The sequence below is a fragment of the Trichoderma evansii genome (genome assembly GCF_050947405.1).
Source record: "Trichoderma evansii strain SZMC 28006 chromosome Unknown GGI43scaffold_4, whole genome shotgun sequence".
In the NCBI taxonomy this organism is placed as follows: domain Eukaryota; kingdom Fungi; phylum Ascomycota; class Sordariomycetes; order Hypocreales; family Hypocreaceae; genus Trichoderma; species Trichoderma evansii.
Window position 1 is genome coordinate 3,510 of NW_028145202.1, and position 18,568 is coordinate 22,077.

General features: G+C 47.0%; 6 protein-coding genes across 6 annotated transcripts; 3 read left to right on the plus strand and 3 right to left on the minus strand.

Moving 5' to 3' along the window:
* Positions 1-6: 6 nt before the first annotated feature.
* Positions 7-156, plus strand: GGI43DRAFT_380889 (uncharacterized protein; the record flags this gene model as incomplete). The annotated part of the gene is made up of 1 exon (XM_083203041.1): positions 7-156. A coding segment is annotated over one exon (150 nt), but the record flags the coding sequence as incomplete, so codon positions are not given.
* Positions 157-2,398: 2,242 nt separating this feature from the next.
* Positions 2,399-4,338, minus strand: GGI43DRAFT_380891 (uncharacterized protein; the record flags this gene model as incomplete). Its single annotated transcript, XM_083203042.1, has 2 exons — positions 2,399-2,534; positions 3,977-4,338. 2 exons carry the CDS (start codon positions 4,336-4,338, stop codon positions 2,399-2,401), a joined length of 498 nt encoding a protein of 165 aa, XP_083063008.1.
* A 2,850-nt stretch (positions 4,339-7,188) lies between these two features.
* GGI43DRAFT_397233 (uncharacterized protein) lies at positions 7,189-8,568 on the plus strand. Its single transcript, XM_083205085.1, has 3 exons — positions 7,189-7,870; positions 7,925-8,478; positions 8,547-8,568. The coding sequence occupies exons 1-2, from the start codon at positions 7,333-7,335 to the stop codon at positions 8,338-8,340; spliced, it is 954 nt and encodes a 317-aa protein (XP_083063009.1). The 5' UTR covers positions 7,189-7,332; the 3' UTR covers positions 8,341-8,478; positions 8,547-8,568.
* On the minus strand, positions 8,505-9,774 carry GGI43DRAFT_397234 (uncharacterized protein). The gene is made up of 4 exons (XM_083205086.1): positions 9,558-9,774; positions 9,398-9,444; positions 9,290-9,327; positions 8,505-9,227 (listed from the first exon to the last, which is right to left on the minus strand). Exons 1-4 carry the CDS (start codon positions 9,715-9,717, stop codon positions 8,651-8,653), a joined length of 822 nt encoding a protein of 273 aa, XP_083063010.1. The 5' UTR covers positions 9,718-9,774; the 3' UTR covers positions 8,505-8,650.
* A 1,157-nt stretch (positions 9,775-10,931) lies between these two features.
* Positions 10,932-12,669, minus strand: GGI43DRAFT_280520 (glycosyl transferase family 64 domain-containing protein). The gene is made up of 2 exons (XM_083201222.1): positions 11,940-12,669; positions 10,932-11,839 (listed from the first exon to the last, which is right to left on the minus strand). Exons 1-2 carry the CDS (start codon positions 12,245-12,247, stop codon positions 11,086-11,088), a joined length of 1,062 nt encoding a protein of 353 aa, XP_083063011.1. The 5' UTR covers positions 12,248-12,669; the 3' UTR covers positions 10,932-11,085.
* A 3,246-nt stretch (positions 12,670-15,915) lies between these two features.
* GGI43DRAFT_280491 (CFEM domain-containing protein) lies at positions 15,916-18,353 on the plus strand. The gene is made up of 4 exons (XM_083201220.1): positions 15,916-16,516; positions 16,580-16,715; positions 16,780-17,452; positions 17,505-18,353. The coding sequence occupies exons 1-4, from the start codon at positions 16,406-16,408 to the stop codon at positions 17,938-17,940; spliced, it is 1,356 nt and encodes a 451-aa protein (XP_083063012.1). The 5' UTR covers positions 15,916-16,405; the 3' UTR covers positions 17,941-18,353.
* The last annotated feature ends 215 nt before the right edge of the window (positions 18,354-18,568 follow it).

Here is an 18,568-nt window from a genome sequence, read left to right on the forward strand (position 1 = left end):
AAGAAGCACAAGAAGGACAAGAAGGACAAGAAGGACAAGAAGGACAAGAAGGACAAGAAGGACAAGAAGGACAAGAAGGACAAGAAGGACAAGAAGGACAAGAAGGACAAGAAGAAGAAGAACAAGAAGAGTTTTGGTGAGGAGGAGGAGCCTTAGGCTTCATTTTTGTTTTTTTTTTTGTTGCCTTTTGTTGCTGTTTTTTTTTTTCTCTCCTTTTTTTTCTCGCGACTATATAATTCATTTTTTCTGAGGAATACTGTGTACTCTGTGAAATAATGCTGTCGCCCTCTCCATATTCCAAACACCATCTCAATCAAGATTTCTCTGTACTATTTATTCCTTCCTCTTCCTTCTTATTATCGTTGCTGGTGGTAGTGTCACTCCTGTACGGCTGGATACCATACACCTCGATATCGCTAGATGGATCAGCGGCCGAAGCGTCGAGAGTGGCAGTAGCCAGCTCAAGGGCATCAGAACTACATGAGAAGATTGGCGGAGAGGCCGACGCGATGAGAGGCAACAGTCATTTAACCAGGCATAGCTTGTAGTGTAGGGCGGTCACTCTCTAATCCGGTACAATCGACCAGTCCAAGTGACCAGAGAGTGTCACAACGGACCAGCTTTCTTCAAAAGCTCGAATTCAAAGACGTGAGCTGCCTACTCAGCGCCGCCTCTCTGCTAAAGAGTATTAGCATACCCCAGTCTTGCTTTTGGCATACATGTTCTTAACACGAGCTCTTGGACTGATTGACAAATTTTCTATCAAACTGTGGTCAAATTTTCTAGCACTCTTGACAAAGACGCGAAAGTGTATCGATATTCTTGTTCGAAAATCGGTTTCTAGAACAGGACACTTCTGTCGCTAACCAACGCAAAGTCATTTCTACTCGAGAGAATAAATTGCACGCCAAAACATGCATCAAAGAGTAGAAGTTAACCAACTTTACACAACCAAACATAATGTGAACCATCGCTACAGCCATTTCCAGAGCTTTTATCACTAACGCGCTTCGACAGGTTGTCTTTTTTTTTTTTTTTTTTTTTTTTTTTAACATTGGACTGGTGTGGAAAAAGCATCCAGCTCGGATCCCGTCTTCATGGTGTCGACCCTAGCCAGCCACAATGTTCAGAGCTTCAAAACAAACTTTACCAACATGGACTCCTGTGTATAATATTCATACAACGTCGGATGCAATGTAGCGACTTAGCTCTATTGAGCTTTCTACAGCAGCTACAGCATCTATTGGGAGATGCTGTTTGGTGTTGTAGGCATTTGCTGGAGTAGTACTCCCACACATTGGACCCCACGAGAGCAACTCACGAAATAAGGCTGCCTAACAATCTCAGCAGAGGAGGCATTGGTCTTGCTCTCAATACACATATTATTAGTGCCTGCTTCTTAACGAACAGACAAGATCATATTTCTCAGCATTTTTGCCCAAAGTTGCCTTCCAACCGATTGACAAGTTCCATATATTCAAAGGCACACCCCGCAAAGATCACATACACGTTACAGTAGATCAGTACAAGCCCCATACGCAACTGTTTAATTGTCTGTTTTCGCAGAGGTATAGATACTAATTGGCACATAGAGGTTACTAGAAAAATGAAGTTTGTTGACTACTTAATAATATGTAGGAAAACCACGGTTAATACAGTATTGTAACCTTACCTTAGCGAATGTCTTTGCCAGCGATGCACTGTGGACATCCCCAGTGAGATGGGCACAAGTATCAGCAGCGCCATGCAATCTCAATTAAAGGGCGATTTTAAGAGTTTAGATTATATAGACATATAACTTATGCTTACAGTCAAGCCTTTCTGATATTGAATTCCGAGCCCTTTGTGTGCCTGGGTATTGTGATGGGTGCATCTGACGAGAAAGACCGGCGAATAACATTTCGAATCATATCTTCCGCCAAACTATATCCCATTTCCCAGTATGAAACTCAGTTGTTAAGCCTCAGCTCCCTCTGTCTCTAGCTCCTCTACTGATATTCTAATGGCTTCCATCGCTCTGCCAGCAGCCTTTCATTCATCTTGAGTCAGCTCTCCTCCCGGGCCACTTCCCACAAGTTCATAGGTCTCTGAGCCGGCTTGGAATCGAAAGACATTTGGGTACGTGCTGGTAAGTCTAGAGTTTTCTAGTTAATCGTTAGAAATGGTATTGAAATTTTTGGGGCTAGGTGATGAATCAATTACCTGGATAACCGACAAAGAATCTGTTCGAATCGCGCTCACAGCGGCGTTGATCAGAATGGTCGGCCATTTTTTCTAATAAATCAATGGTGTCATAGTAGATGCAACGTAATGTGGTTTGATGGCAATTCTGCCTCGCAACGAGCTGACATTAAAGCTATAAGATTATATAAAAGTTCTACCAGTATATCATCTCGAGCTAACTTAGTCGCCCGGTTTCTGGTTCTTGGCTGTAATAGTTGCCATGGGTTTCGACTGCTATAGCGGCAGCCGCCGCCAGCTGCACAGGGACTTTGACTTCGGCCTCATTGACGAGGTTTTGGGCTACGTCCCCCCTAATGGTTTTCACATCAGCTAGGTATGGAATCATCAGCTGGCCTGGGCTTAGTCACCATTGATAGGACACAAGGGATGTTACTCAGATTGTTAGTTTTTGGTATGGGTGTGAAAAAGGGGCTTACCAGGCGTGCTCTCTGTGCCAGACGGGTATAGCCTGGCACCAATCCAATCTCCATCTCGGCATTACCTGCAGCAGGAATCAGCAGGAGAGTAAGTGTCAAGCTACCAGAAGGAAGGAGAGAAATAGTACGCCCATTTCCACAATGGGGACCAGGCCCAGAGATGAGATGCAGATGGTGGAATAGTGGCTGGCTGGGCGGCTGGACGGCTGGACGGCTGGCTATGGGAAGATGGAGAAATGGTATGGAGGCGGTGAAAATTTTAGGAGAATGATGGTAGCCTGCATGTGCAAAGATTTTGGGCCGGCCGTTACTGTGAACGGGGCATTTGTCCCCTGGAATGTGCACCTTGCCTCCTGGGCGCAGCATATGCCAGCAATATTTTTTGGATCTCTGGATATTTTACAAGACATACACTCGGTAATCAATATGGCAATTCTATTCTTTGGCATGGATTCGAAATTTATTTCTTTATTTTGGCTGTGAATAGTAAATGAAAATAAATTGCCAAGTTCAAGTAAGCTAGTTATATGGATTGTAACTCTTGTTCATATGCTGTAGCTGGATGTATTTTCTATACAGCTGGCTTCTAATGTGAAATTCAATCTTCTAACTACTTAAAATAAATATTGAAATGAATAAATCATAGATTGTTATCTACCATCGCACCATCCATACTCTACTACTCTACTGCTCTGGATCTGCTGTAGGCCATCGTGGTCAAGGTCTATGAAATCACCCACTGTGAACCATACTCAACTCTGGTCTCTGTGTTATACTAGCAATTGGAAATCATGGGTCTGGTTTTATGGCGGACTAACTTGAGTGTGAAGGCAACTTTCTTGAACCCCTTGATCGGAGAGTTTTCTATACCCTGCACCTCCACCTGCTTGTAGTCATCATAGTATGCTCTCTCTAACTTTTTTTAAGAACTTATGATCTCTGGGGAGCTTCCGTAGTTTTCTGGTGGAGAGAAAATTGCAATCGCCGGCTGCTCGTATTTCTTCTCGTCTTCTCGGAGTTCTTGAAATGATTCGTCATCATCTTCGTTCTCTGATTCTTCTCTGGCTGTTGAATTCATGCTTTTGGCAAGTTTTGGGTTTTTTTTTATCGCAGTGTGAGAAATAGATCCCGAATCTCGCGATAGTTTGGGAAGCAGTTCTCCAGGAGAAGGGAGATCGCCAGGCGGATGTTTTCTCGTTTTATTAAAGTTGCGGCAGCATTTCGAAAGTTTGTGGAGATGATATCGGATTTTTATTTCTTACATTTAACATTAGCCCCAGGGTATCTTTTTCATGTCCGATTCTATATCAGCTTACTTGCGTTTGTCCTCGCCAGCGAGTGTAAACACCATGCGGCTGCCTCTGTATTCTTCTGCGACTTCTGCATGATGCAGACCAATGTGAACATTGGGTAGCTTAGTTTTATCTTCGAACTGGCGGGCTTTGTCAAGTTTGATATATTCATGGGAGCCATTGTGGAGCCCGCGAGTTGGCTGTGTTCCTGTTTTCAGGTTTGTCGACGTTTGGATGCCCGTTTTCCACTCTGAGCTGGAGAAGGTGAGGCGATAATTATAGAATGAACGGAATATTTGCCTTACCAGATGAAGCCATTGCACATGCCTGGACAAGAAACTGAATTGCTTTTCAGCCGTCAAGAACAGCGCTGCCATTAATTTCATGCTGGACTGGAGAGTATGGGCCACGAGCGCAGCGAACCGACTGCGCAAACAACCTGGCCGCAGCAACAAACCATTCAGCTGCTGTGATGTTTTCAGAATGCGCAAATTTAGATTTGTCATAATGGACGCAGGAGCTTTGGCTTAATATGCTTCTCCTTGAGCCAGCAGCGGAGGACAATGGGAAGCAAGATGGCGCCTCTGGCTAACTCTTGCATCCGCCAAGAATCAAGTCGTCACGGAGGCGAAAATGGTATCGTGCGAAAAGCTTTATTCGCTTCATCGGAGCCAGACCCCGTGAAAATAATAAAAACGACAATGCATTTTCCACGATTATGTTATTCAGACAATTCACAATAGTAATAATCCATATATCATCCATTAGCAATCCATTATCTGAAGAAACTATACTACATGCAGGCTAATTGCCATCATGATGGACATCGCAATATCTTCATCCTCTTCACCATTGTCCTCTTCCTGTGCTTGAATCTCTTCTTCTGAACACCGCCCATATCGACGTCGGTGGTGGGAGCCGTGGTAGCTTGAGCGACGGGAGTAGGAGGAGTAGTGGTGGTAGGAGCAGCAGTAATAGCAGTAATAGCAGTAATAGCAGTAATAGCAGTAATAGCAGTAATAGCAGTAATAGCAGTAATAGCAGTAATAGCAGTAGAGGCAGTAGAAATCAATTTACCTGTGGACACTGGGTACTGCTCTTTGGTCTGTATCTCTCGGGCAAGCCTCTCAATAGAACAAATTTGGCTGATTTTTACCTGCCCAAGTAAACATGGCGGTGTGCTCATTAAGCATATCTGCTGGTTTAGGCATGCGCAAGGTAGGCTATTGCCGCGTAAATGTGATAGAAAAGTGACTGCAGAAGCAGTGATTACGTTATGCAGCATGCACGAGGACGACACAATCTCTACTTTCCTCTCCTCGTAGCTCGAACGGCTCCTCTCTCAACACCACGATGTCGATTTATTCTTCCGTCATTTCATCACACAATACATCGCGTGTGTCGGACCTCTCAACTTGTTTTCTTCTTTTCCTTGTACGATTCCCACGTTACTCTACGCGGTGCGCGTGCACTACTACATTTTTTCACCGTATGTTCCACGCCGCAGATCCCCATTGGTATACTCACTAATCATTACGGAAATAGATGTCCGAAAACGCAAGAATCGCCTTGGAGATCGTGAAACAACAAAATATCACCTTGTATGGGTCTTACAAAATTTCATTTTTTCGCCGTATGTTCCACACTATAGATACCGATTGGTATACTCATTATGATAGAAATAGATGACGAACAGAGGTGACCAAGTCACCAAATTTGTGTCGACAATGATGCAATTCTTCGACGGGCTTCAGGCCAAACCTGGTTCTGGTGGTTCTGATGGCGGTCGCCCTCCACCCGGCCCCCCAGTATGTTATAAGACAACTTGATTTTTGCATTATGAAACTAACATTGGAATAGAGCGTGTGGGTGGCTGTGACTGATGGGATGCCCGCTGTGATATTGGAAAAGGAGATGGGCGAGATTGGAGAAGATGTTTCCAATCCGGAAGAACAGAGAACCTTGGGGGGTTATTTTAAGTGAGCATGATTAGTATACTGGTGATTGGTGATGGGATATGGGAACTTCGCTAAGGTTAACGGCGTGAGAACGGGAAATAACTTTGCTTTATTTATGGGATTGGGAATGGGATTGGGAATGGGAACGGAATGGGAATGGAATGGAGCTGAATTTGCAATGGGATATGGGATCTTTATTATTCATACTTCAGTTTCACATTGGGACAGAGGACAAGCTCTGTTGGTTTTACGGGACGGCATTCTACTGCCTCAGATACTCTTGCTACACTCTCAGTTTTAACACTACTAATAACACTGGCTTTATTATGATCTGGACCAGCTGGCACACTTAGTAAACTGTCATATCCAACAGTAGAGGCAGTAGAGGCAGTAGAGGCAGTAGAGGCAGTAGAGGCAGTAGAGGCAGTAGAGGCAGTAGAGGCAGTAAAGATAGTAGAGACAGTAGAAGTATATATATACGTCTAGGGCCACAGTCGTTCTTCATTCGGCCTATGTCAATACTATCTTCCGCATAATTGATTAAATTGACATCTTTCCATCTTACTTCTCTTTCTTCTCTCCAGGCTTCATGCCCCTTGAAGAGGATCCTCGCCTCCTTCAACAACATACCCTCCCTCTTCTCCTTTTTTTCCCCTTCCTTCGCCCAATCTTCTCCCCAATCCGTTTCTTCTTCTTCTTCTTCTTCTTCTTCTTCTCCTCCTCCTTCTTGCATCTCCACGTCCATGGCCTCCCTAGAGGCAGGGACGGGAGTGGGGGCAGAGGCAGGAAACGAGCAGCGGGGGGCTGTCGCTCTGCCATGAGTGCTCGTATGGCAGCTATGCGTTCTCCCCGTGTCTGCGGCCTATTCGGGTTGGGAAAAATCGGTGAGAAGTAGGTGGCTGTGACTGAAAATATTTATTAACATATGATAATCACGGTTGTGAAAACATGACATGGAACTTACCAGGAGGAGCGCTGCCATCTCCAGCATTTCCATCTCCAGCATTTCCATCTCCAACATCGTCAGCCTCTTCCTCAGGGAGCTCAGCAAGCTTCCGTCGCTTCCGTGTCTTTGGTGCAACGGCCTTGCGTTGATTGCGTTTAGAGCTGGCTAGAAATATTTATTAATACATGGGAATCGCGGTTGTGAAAACATTGGAACTTACTAAGAGGAGCCCAACAGACAACTCATTACTGCCAGTTGTTGCCAGATGTCAGCCTAAGCGGCAAAAACACATAGAAGTTTTCCCTCAAGCACAAACGGCGGTAAAAACAAAACTTCAATGCTGTACTGTTGCATCCACCGCTTTCAAACTTTTCTACTCCCCTCTGATAAAATCCTTCTTCCTCTCCTTCTTCCTTTCCTCCTCTTCCTCCTCCTTCTTCTTCCAACTCCCTCATTGATCAGCTCAATCTTGCAAGATGGAGCTACAACTACCGTTACGCCGGCAGAACATCAGCGAATTCTTGAGTAATCTCTCCGGTATGTCGCAAGCAGAACGAGAGCTGCGACGACGACGTGCTACCTCTATTGCCGATGCGAATCGCGTACAGGAAATCACTTCTGCAACCTCTCAGCGCAGCGTCAAGCGCCGACGCACCTCTGCATCTCCAATATCCATCTCGTCCACTCCTCCCCGGCAAGCATCTCGCAAGATCAAAAGTGAACGCGACAAGCTCTTCGATGCTATTGAGGCTGGAGACGACTATCCTGCAGAGCCGATGACGATCAAGAGCGTGGACGACCTGAATGAAGTGCAGTTGAAGAAGTGTTATGAGATTCTACACGCTTGTGGTTGTGCGACGGATCCTAATGCCAGTCTGACCAAGACGAGACAGAGCATCGATGGGTTTTTCGATGCAGTGTTTAATGAGTGGTCCAGTCGCAAGGCTGGGAACTTGCTTCGATCGGAGCTGGATTTCTTGGTTGAAGCAGAGGTTTTGGCGGGAAAGCTGTGTGGTAAGTGAAGATTTTACTTCATATTCAATACTTGTCTGCTAATATAGAGTATAGTGAAACCTCAAGAACATACCAAAGTAACCGACTGCGATGCCGGAACCCTTTGCAAGGCCTCTGTTTCCGCAGTTGCAACATACTGCAACAATCCGGCCATGTTCAAACTAGAGTTTTCGACTGTTGATGAGCTCTCTGGCCAGCCCGAAGCAATTTGCCCCATGGCCCGAGGAGACATTAGGTGGGTAGACAAGGATTGGGTGCAAGATCTGCGCAAGAGCCTTCAGGCCAAAATCATTGCCAAGATTCACAAGCATAACAAACACCTCGCAATCTGGCAGGCTCGCAAGCTCATAGTCGAATGGGCTAAAGGAAGCTTGTCGATGGGGGAGGATGTAAGTAAGATGGGCTTCTTGAAACGGGAGACTGCCGATGTCGCGCTTATTGGATTGGGAGGACAGGCCGAACGAAATTAGCTGGCAAGATATCTTTTCAAGGGGTTTTATTTTCACATTGGCGTTACATATGCTATGAAAGGGGAAGAATCTGAGATATTCTAGCTACTGGGTTACGGACATGGGCCTTGGGAATCACGGGCTTTGCGGGAATGGATACTGGTAGGGAAATTGGTGCAGGTTAGCAGATGCAAATTCGACGCAGCCTATTTTCGTTATTATCGTACCGCTATATCTTAGCAATCATTTCTTAATCTATTCATCATCTGCTTCGATAATACTCTCATATATCTGACATCAATCCAAACATGGCTCCATGGCGACATAGTCGTTAGTCGTCCCTCTTCATCCAAGGTTGACACGCTTCGAAAAACCTCTCATGCACCTCCCTAGCTCCTGATCTATCCAACAACTCCTGAAAAACTCCATTTTCATCTATACGCTTCACAAACTTTAGTGTCCCCGCCCAGATGAAATCAGCGTAGCTTATGTCCTTGCCCAAGAAAAAGGGACCTTCAGCCTGTTTTTCCTTCAATATATTGGTAAGCTCGTCCAAGGGCGGTTGAGCTTGGGCCCAAGATTTCTCGCCACCAAGCTGGCGCTCGTATTCGTCGATGGGCATTCCAAGCGCTTTAGTCCATTGGCCAACCCAGAAGTCATAGCTCTTTTCGCTGAGGACGGTTTGGGAAAACTTGTAAAAGAGATTGGGACGCATGCCGTGGCAGCATTTTTTAACAAGACCGTCTACTCTGTCGACGATGGGTAAATCAAGGTGAACAGTAGGAGATGGATATTTCTGCTCGATAGCCCTTGCAATCTTTACGGAATCCATGATGTATGTTCCGTCAGGGAACTGAACTACCGGGATTGTGTATGGCTTTATGCCCTCTCCATCATTAGGCGGGATGCTATCATAAACGTTAGCTTGTCTCCGACGAACCTCACGATTTGACAGTAAAAAGGATTGTACTGTGGACTAAATCTCGGCGCAATCTCTGGGTAGTGAAGCTATCCAAGATTATTAGCTGCAGATATCGGAAAAGAAGAGCATCGAGATAGATTGGCATCAAGTGCTTACCCATTCCGTCTTATAGTCCAGACCCTTGTAATTCAAGAGCATGCGCGCTTTATTAAGTCGTTAGTTATTGTAATACTCAAAACGCAAGCGGTTTAGGCATTTATGTCGAGATGTATGGCAATTGGGCACAAGTATTACAAGTACCGTTACATGTACTCACTCTTCCACGGATTCCAAGACCACGAGGTACCTGGCTTTTGACTGGCCAGATCAAACAAGGTTATTTGTTCAGAACCCATAGTTGCCGTTATTTCACAAAAGAGCAAGACGAAGGGGAATTTAAAAGGAATTACGAAGAGAAAAAAGAGAGCAAAACCCATGTTCTTGCAACAACTGGGCTGAGATGTTTTATAGACAGCCTAATACATTATGCTTAGCTAACAAGGGCGTCACTCCTACGAGCCAATCTGTCCAAGCGGCTCGCATAAAAGTGCCTAAATAGGAAGAGCTACCTAACTTCATTTTGCTGCTCAAATTCCGCACGTGCAATGCGCAGGCTTTCAAGTGGTATAAAATAGAAGAGAGAGGGCAAAGGAAAGATCTTATAGTACGGTCTGATCAAAGCGCGAATAGCCAAAGGGAATGCCCCATAAGTGCTCTTATTTGATTAGTAGGTAGTTTGGAGGTAGGAGTAAAGAGACGGGTGCGTAGGTAAGCACTTTAGTATGGCAGCTATCCGCCTCGTACAAAGCTCGTGTATGTAAAAACTCCTCCCTGTATCGAATCTATCTTATCTTATCTACTGATTGCCCGTTTTCCCTTGTCAAAGCTCTTTTTCTCAGAGTCTGCGGCCAGGCCCGGCCATTGCAGTGGGGAAAACCCGGCTCTAGAGCCCCTATGTCTAGCTTACCCGCAGCCTAGCAGCCTTGGATATGCGTGGTGTCGCGTGCTCGTTCCAGGAACTATTTGTTTGCGTGTCATGCTAGCGAGAGAACGTGGATTTTTGACGATGGGGCGTAAAGCCACTTGAAGGAATGGCCCTTCATGGCAGCCCGCCCTTCTCCCCACAAATCCTCGCTGCTGTTGCTGCATCTTCGACTCCTGAGGGTGGCATGGGATACGCGGCATCGGTTATAGGGTCCAGAGTCAGCCTTAAGTTTGCTACACACATGTTGGAGTAATTAAGGAGATGAAAATCGCATGCTAATGCGTAACTGATATTAACATGTACTGCCTAATTGGTCACAGGAAACATCGCCAAGAAATCTAAATGCGCAATTCCAATAGTCTCCCCGCATGAGTGCGCGGGTCCTCTGTCTCAGCTATTATAACTTGAGTCTTTAAGTGAAGTAGCGATTTTTTGGACTATAAAATTACGAGTAATGAGCATTGCTTTATATCAATTTTCTACCCTTTATTACTAACTAAAAACCCAAGGTAGATATATAGAATAACAGGAAACCCCCCCAAGGATCTGGTTCTATGTATACACAAAACTGGCAGGCCGCGCCATTCTATTGCTTCAGCCCATCACAAGGCTTCCTGCGCCAAGAGATCGACGCCGTTTTAACCGTTCATCCCCCGTCCAAGACATTAATTAAGCGTCTGACTGACCGGTGTGTATTCGCAAGCAAACTCCACCCGAGACAAAACCCCACCAATCCTTTCGGTCTACTGAACAATAGTACTAATAGGCAGGCTGAGGGTTTGTTCTCAAAAACGCCGATATCCCACCCCTTTCATAGAAATTACAAGACGACAACGCCACGCTGGATGTGAGCCGTCTCATTGATAAGAGGCATGCAGCCAAACAACTGGGTCAGGTCGTTTAAGCATTTGCTTCGGGCCTCCAAGTGGCCAGGCTTCCTGCTGATGCCCACGGCAGGCTCGTAGCTGACATACCTATCACGACCGGTGACGAGAAGAGGCCCCGTGCCAGTAAGATACGAAGCGACATAATTGAGAGCAATGTCTTCGCAGTTGAAGTGGTCATCGACATATTTACGGACCTTTTCCATAACCGTGTTATTGGAAGAGTAATAATCGAGGAAAGACATGTGTGAGAAGCACAAGTTTGTTATAATCATGGAGTAAACATCCTGACCAGCATCCTTGGAGCAAAAGCCATAGTTCCAGTTGCCTTCGGCGTCCGAGTTTGAGCAACGCGGCATGGCTCCCGTCAATCGAAACTGACCAAACTTGCGCCAGCTCTGGAAGGCAAACTCAAGGTCCTGGGGCTTATAGTATACGTCGTCGTCCGAAAGCAGAACTGCCTTGGTCTTGAAGTCCGGATCCGGCAGCAGCTTCATATTCAGACTATTGCGCTCCGACACCCTGTATCGCACAGGGACGCCCTTTTCAGACTTGAAGTTGCCCGGGGGCTTCTCCTCGAGGTTGTTCCAGATAATGACAATCTCGTGCAGCGAGGGGATCTTCTCGGCCAACAAGACACGTAGCGTGTCGTCAAGCTCCTTGGGTCGCTTATAAGTCTGCATCGCAATTCTGTTGAACGCGAACAATGGTTAGCAAATCGATTGGCCACGGCAGATGCCAAGGTGCGCAATGACGCATCACGGTCGCACCAGTGCTCCCCGCAACTTACGTGAACTTGTCTCCCATCAATTTGTCATATTTCTCTCGCGCCGTCTTCCACTCCTTGATGGTGTCGGTATAGTTCTTGGGATCGCAATGCCCATAGTGGACTTTCTCGTGCGATCCCAAGCCCGGAATTTTCGACATGTCAAGATCGGGAAGCTTCATGTCCGGCAGCTTCAAGTCGTCGAGATGCGCCGGCGGCCCGAGTCGGACGAGAATGACAATGACACTGGCCAGCACAGCGGCCATGGCCACAATGGTCACGACGCGTCGAGCCAGCAGGGCCCTCAGGCCGGCAATATACTTGGCCACCATGGTAGGCGAAATATTGATACCAACGAGCGACAAGAATTGAATATGCTACGTCGAGAAGTCGGATATGAAGGCTTCGTCTGATGCGCTGCGAACCTAAAGGGGGCAGTCTCAGGAGAATCACGTGATATTGCCTTTGGTTTTCTGCCGCGATCAGCGGCCCACGTGTTTGCCTCTTGGCATTTTCGACGCAAACAGAGATGTGATGAAAGTCTAAGCTGCAATTTGGCTCTACATGGTTGCCTGTTCACCCAGTGCAAGCTCCGGAGCACTGCTCTGAACAATGGTAGAAACTGTAAGACAAAGTTGTAAAAAACTTGGAGTATCATGCAAGGAGAGGCGCATTGGCCACAGATTAAAGAACGTGTCTTGGAACAGGTACAATGTTTGCCTGTGATAGTGTCCAACCAATGGCAGCGATGCATCAACTCGAGCTAGTTCATACTAGTTTACAGTATTTGGAACAGGTAAAAATGGAATACGGAGCAGCATCTGCCAAATAAACGGGCTATATCCACCTACATAAGAAGCCATATGGAGCAGCAGGCGGTAGGTGCCTAATAGCACAGTATTTATTCCTACTGTTACTTCTAATACTACAGTACCACTCCTATGCTTGAAGCCAAGGAGAGGGTATATTGCTGGCTGTCTTGGCCACTCAGAAGCGAGATTTACTGCCCTCAAGGCCGATGCTAAACATATTCTGCATGATACACTACTGCAATCCTCACGTCGGCAACGAAGCCCATTCTGTGAGTAGCGCATCCAAAAATCCCACTAGGTGGAGCTTTGCCCAGAGAATGCTGGGGCTATTTTGGCCGCATCAGCATGTGAAGAAAATACAGTTTTAGTAGCTGATTCTAGCGCACAGCTCAATTACTCCGTACTGTACTCTCCGTCTATACTGCCAGAGCACAGTCAGATTCTCCATCCTTATGACCGGGGAATATGTTCTCGAATCGTTGAAACGCCGCTCGCGGGGCAACTTTTGCCGCATCGTTCCACCGGCAGCATTGAACACAGTGCTTGGATGAGAATCAAGGGTTGGAAGGGAAGAGAAACAGGATTGGCTGGCTGGAAAAGGAAAAAAAATGCCCACGATAGTAGCCTCGGTCATCAGTGTCGCACGACACATTATAGATATCGTCTTGATGCAGAAAAAAAAGTGCATGGTTCTAATGAGCAATCAGTGTCTCCATTCGCAATGCCACCCTCCAGAAGAACCTCGCGATACGCCCGGATACGCGCGGATACGCGCCGAGGCTATGGAATCCGCAGCTGGCTTGAGTATCGCTTCGCTCGTATCTGTACCTACCTACTCACGCCTAGTAGCCTCCGGTTGTCTGGAAGAGATGAGATTCCGCCACATATTCCGAGATGAAAAACGGGGATGAGAGGCGGGCTAGTAAAGAATTAGAAAGGACGCGGGCTGCTTCCACGTGTAAATCTATCAGATACCTCAGCAAAAGCGAGCACCGAAGCCCTGCGAACTGCTAGCTTCCGAAGAATGTGACAAGGACCCCCGTTCAAACCCTTTCGTTCCCTGCATCGCATAGGGCTTGGAGCCCACTTGCCTTATGGGGAATCTTATTTGTGCAAGGAGTCGTACGATGGCCCGCGTATAGACACAGCGCTGGATCTCCTTGTATTAGACTCGGCTTCGATTAACATTAGAAAGAGAGATTGCAGTGAATTTTGACTGCAGCCAAGTCAAGGACTAACAAGATCCTGGACAAGCCAGCCACGGAATGTGGGCGGAGCAAGACCTTTACGCGGAGTAGCGATGAATTTGGAACTAACTGCGTTCTTGTTCCTGCAGCAATGGACCTTTGTAGCTGCAGCTGCGACGCTCGTCTAGGAAGGCGTCATTGTTCTTGCTGTGCTATTCTTCTTGACATGCCCCATATTTGTGAGGATAAGGGGAATAGGGCGTACTCGTGCTGGATGGCGATGGTGGCTAGCGATTGTGGCTGGCAGCAAAAGCTTGTTGAACCGTGTATGTCGCGTAATCGAGCCTCTGGGGCATCGTGAGGAGAGAGCTAACAGTATTATTAGATAATAAGCTCAGGACATTCGCTACTCAAACTGACATTTGTCAGTTGAAGGGACCCCGTAAGTAGTTTGCTCCACGTCAGCAATAAGGCGTCGCAATGTCCGTAGAGTAGGAATGAAGCAAAACACACGGAGTAGTCTCCGTGGCTCGTTTCGTTTCTGCCATGAGGGCTGTTAAGCTGAAACCTGAGATGGAGCGGTGTGCCCGCTGCCAGACGCCCTTGAGCTCATGCTACTGTAACAGCGGAGAAGCGAAGAGAGGCGAATGGTGCAAAATTACTGTTTTATCCGGAAGAATAAGAGTATCGACAAAAAGCCTCCAGCTTTTAGGCGTAGCAGGTAGCCGCGGTACTGCCGGTGGGTGTACTTGGTACCGAGAAAAAAACTGAGACTGCAGCCGTAGCGACAACAAACACTTTCATCACGACAACCTCCTCGGAGTCTCGGACACAGCCCGCAGCTGTCACTTCGCCGAAAAGCCTTAGCTTGACGGTGGCTGCGTCTTAAAATTACCACCATGCCGTTGCATCCCGCCTTTGGCTTGTGAATTCTGCAACGGGGCTTTGCGCCGGCCGCAGGCCTGACTGACGACTTGCCTCGATCGGTCCAAGGGCCGGAGCCCGATCTTTGAAAGCGCGACGCCAATCATGCGATTTGCATTTTTAGCCCGAGCCCCGTCCCCTGACTTGGCCTCTTTGTCTCGAGCTGGAGCCAAGCTTCTGGAAAGACGGCGCCAGGTCTGCGCTAGCAAGACGAACGATACGAACAAAGGCCGAGTATAGTACCTTTGATGGGACTGCAACCCTCCATCTTCGGTTTTCATGTATGTGGGCGGATCCTGGCGAAAAGAGGAAGCACGGCACGCACACAACAAAGCACCGATACCGTACACTGATACTGTACACACTATACGCTGATAGTGCTGCTTTCATTGCTTGTACGCGTGGGGGGTCTTGGCTACCGTTCCGTTCCTCGGCCAGAACAGCGGCGCTTCAGCCGCACTCCACGGACTTGAAGCCTAGCTCGGCCGTCGTTTCCAGTTTGGCTGAGACTGGCTCAGGGCGCTGGATTTGCTTGGCCTCCCCCCTTTCGCTCTCCCTGTGGCACAGCTAATGAAAATGTGAATAGTAATACCGTAATGCTCCTACAAGCACTGATCCGAAGGCCTTGTTGCAAGCTCCGTAACCGTTGCTAGCATGTCTTTCAAAACCAATCTCGCGCAACCGGAACCGATCCGGCATAAACCAATCAGGGCCGCTTGCTGCTACGGTTCTCGCAGTGGGGCCGCCCCGTTGCTATGTATACAATGCCTGCTGTTTGGAGTGATTTGTCGAGGCACAGAAAATGTGACAACAGGTACTAGCAGGGACTTGCGTCTGCAGCCTTCATGCCTGTCATGCCCTATGATTGGATCTAGCGGGCCCTTCGCCACATCAGGTTCCTGAGTCGTGAGCGAAGAAGGAGCTTTCTTTCAAGTCAGCGCCTCAACGCCAAGTTAGTGGCGGCCCCGCCGCTTGACTCTCAGGAAAGCATGGCATGCAATCTAATACGCTCGTTCTGTCAACAATGGCGTCTAGTGCCCTCAGCTTGTTTGCCTATTACATCCCCGTAGGTATATCCGGGTGAAAGCGTTGCTTGAGAGGTCGTCGGTTGGTGGGGAAGTCTTGCATACGATCGCCCCCATGGTCACCACAGCTATCCCTAATACTGGGACCTCAGCCACCCTCTGATAACTTTTCTCTCTCTCTCTCTCTAATAACTACTATTCTCCCATCGTAACTGTGGCTTTCATCGTCAAAAGTCTCCGAAGTGAAGATTTTTGTTCTGGCTTTCAATCATCTCCATTCTTTCTCACCAGACATCTCTCGTCACTTACATGTCTTTGCTGGTATCTTTCCGTTTTATTTTTACATCTTCTCGGTTGAACTCCTAAATACTCGTGTGAAGTACCTATTCCCATCGACTGCGGATCCATAAAGTCTACAATCTGTACTTTTACGCTCGAATTTCGAACGGTTCTACGAACAATATTCTTGTATGGCGCTACTATTTACGACTTGGTCATCGGTCTAGTATACTTCGACAATAGCAATCCAATAGCCAATAGCCATGAATCTATGGCTATTGGCCCTCGCGGCTCTGGCAGCCGTGCCAAAAGTGTTGGGTCAGGATGCTAGCTCGGCCGCCCTCCAAGCCGTGGCTGAGATGCCTCCATGTGCTGTACGTGCTTTTCGTGGAGGACCTTTCTATACATAGCTTCATCTACTAACTTTTGTATTACAGCGCGAGTGTCTCGTGACGTCGATTAACGAGTCACATTGCGACTTGACAAATACAACTTGCGTATGCACAAATCCTGTGCTGCAAGAGACTATGCAGGCATGCGTCTTACAGAGCTGCACCATCAAACAAGCTTTGTGTAAGTACTGTAGAGAAGCCAAAGGCATTAGATATGTGCAGTAATTCCTAACAATTGCTTATAGCAACGATGAATTTAACAGCTGTAGGCTGTGGTCGGCCTATCAGAGATCGATCTCGAGCATATATTATCCTTAACGACGCATTCGGCACCACCTCTGGTCTTTTTATGCTTCAACGGATTGCCTACAAAATCTGGTCCAAGGTAGGCCTGGGTGGCGATGATTTGATGGCCGCTGCCACCGTTATAGTTGGAATCCCAAGTACTGTTATCAGCGCCTATTATGTGTCAGACCACGGCCTGGGTCGCGATATCTGGACCTTAACGCCCTCGCAGATCACCAATTTCGGCCTTTACTTCTGGATTATGGAGATTCTCTACTTCATTGAAGTCTCCATGCTTAAGCTTTCCCTCTTGCTTTTCTATATCCGCATCTTCCCGGGCAAAACAGTACGTAACATTCTTTGGGCCACATTCGCAGCCTGCACAGCATTTGGTCTCTCCTTCGCCTTGGTTGCCGTATTCCAATGTACGCCGGTTAAATTTTACTGGGAAAAATGGGACGGAGAGCACAGTGGCACGTGTCTAAACATCAATTCTCTTGCCTGGTCAAATGCGGCAATCAGCATAGCGATCGATATCTGGGTGTTGGCCATTCCCCTATGGCAGCTTAAAAGCCTCAACTTGGACTGGAGACGCAAGGTTGGTGTCGGAATGATGTTTTGCGTTGGTGCTTTGTAAGTTTCGCTTCCCCCTTTTTAGAAACCTGTTTGCTGACCAAATTACCAGCGTTACCGTTGTCAGTATCCTGCGCCTGAGGTCTCTTATTAAATTCGGCTCCGACAGTCTTAATCCTACGTGGGACTTCTTTGACGTCAGCATCTGGTCCGTCGTGGAGATTAATATCGGTCTTGTATGCGTTTGCTTGCCATCTTTCCGCGTCCTGCTTGTTAAACTATTCCCCAAGCTGCAAGGAACAACGGAGCGGTATGGCAGGAGCTCACGGCGCAATCGATCGTCAAATAAACGATCGAGCCGTCTTCCTTTGGGGCATAGTGCCGGATCACAGGTGGATAGATCACAATCGCATCCTAATATCGGGCCTAATCGGATCGCCTATCAAAGATCATACACAGTCGAATATGGAGATACCGATGAGGTTCAACTTGTATCGATACACGATAAACAGAGCGCCAAGTCAGATGCCAGATCGGACATCTCATGACGAGGCATGATTTTGTCTGATTGGATTCTTTATCTCTCTTTCCTTATTTTCTTTTGTCTCTTTATATACTCGGCCTTCATTGGGAATAAACAAAAACTAGGATCTAAGATCGAAGAATACCTATCTGGTTCGTCCACGTACCATGCGTGTCATGGTTTCTGGCATTGATTATCTGGAGTTTGGATTAATAAAAGGCGAAAATTAACGATTTAATGATATAATAACAAGGGTGCTGTTGGACAGCGCTGACAGAGAGGATTCAAAGTTTCACTCTATGTATGTACATATACGAATATGAGCTCATATACGAGCCAGTTTTTTTCGGCTAAAATCTTCGATGTACGATGAAACAGAGGGATAGTAGTAGATAGCTTTACTACCATTGCCTTGTTATTTACTATCATATTCTAAATTTCTAGCTCTTATCGGCAAATCCATACACGTTTACTGTCGTTTTGCTTCTCAACACGATCAAGGAATCTCACTAAGGGTTCAACTGACTCGTATGATCGATCATCAGAGCTAGCCGTGGATCGCGCGTACACCATGTGGATGCTGAAGCTTCTCCATCTTCAGCCGCAGTTTTCAGGTGGGCCTGAAGATGAATATGCTGGAACGCTTGGATAAA

Bases quoted from the DNA above. Each gene is read 5' to 3' on its own strand.
- GGI43DRAFT_397233 (XM_083205085.1), top strand. From the start codon at position 7,333: ATGGAGCTACAACTACCGTTACGCCGGCAGAACATCAGCGAATTCTTG. The intron at 7,871-7,924 runs GTAAGTGAAGAT...TATAGAGTATAG, and splicing joins TTTGGCGGGAAAGCTGTGTG to TGAAACCTCAAGAACATACC.
- GGI43DRAFT_397234 (XM_083205086.1), bottom strand. From the start codon at position 9,717: ATGGGTTTTGCTCTCTTTTTTCTCTTCGTAATTCCTTTTAAATTCCCC. The intron at 9,445-9,557 runs GTGAGTACATGT...GACTTAATAAAG, and splicing joins GTCTTGGAATCCGTGGAAGA to CGCGCATGCTCTTGAATTAC. The intron at 9,328-9,397 runs GTAAGCACTTGA...AATCTTGGATAG, and splicing joins TGGACTATAAGACGGAATGG to CTTCACTACCCAGAGATTGC.
- GGI43DRAFT_280520 (XM_083201222.1), bottom strand. From the start codon at position 12,247: ATGGTGGCCAAGTATATTGCCGGCCTGAGGGCCCTGCTGGCTCGACGC. The intron at 11,840-11,939 runs GTAAGTTGCGGG...CGCGTTCAACAG, and splicing joins TTGATGGGAGACAAGTTCAC to AATTGCGATGCAGACTTATA.
- GGI43DRAFT_280491 (XM_083201220.1), top strand. From the start codon at position 16,406: ATGAATCTATGGCTATTGGCCCTCGCGGCTCTGGCAGCCGTGCCAAAA. The intron at 16,517-16,579 runs GTACGTGCTTTT...TTTGTATTACAG, and splicing joins CTGAGATGCCTCCATGTGCT to CGCGAGTGTCTCGTGACGTC. The intron at 17,453-17,504 runs GTAAGTTTCGCT...CCAAATTACCAG, and splicing joins ATGTTTTGCGTTGGTGCTTT to CGTTACCGTTGTCAGTATCC.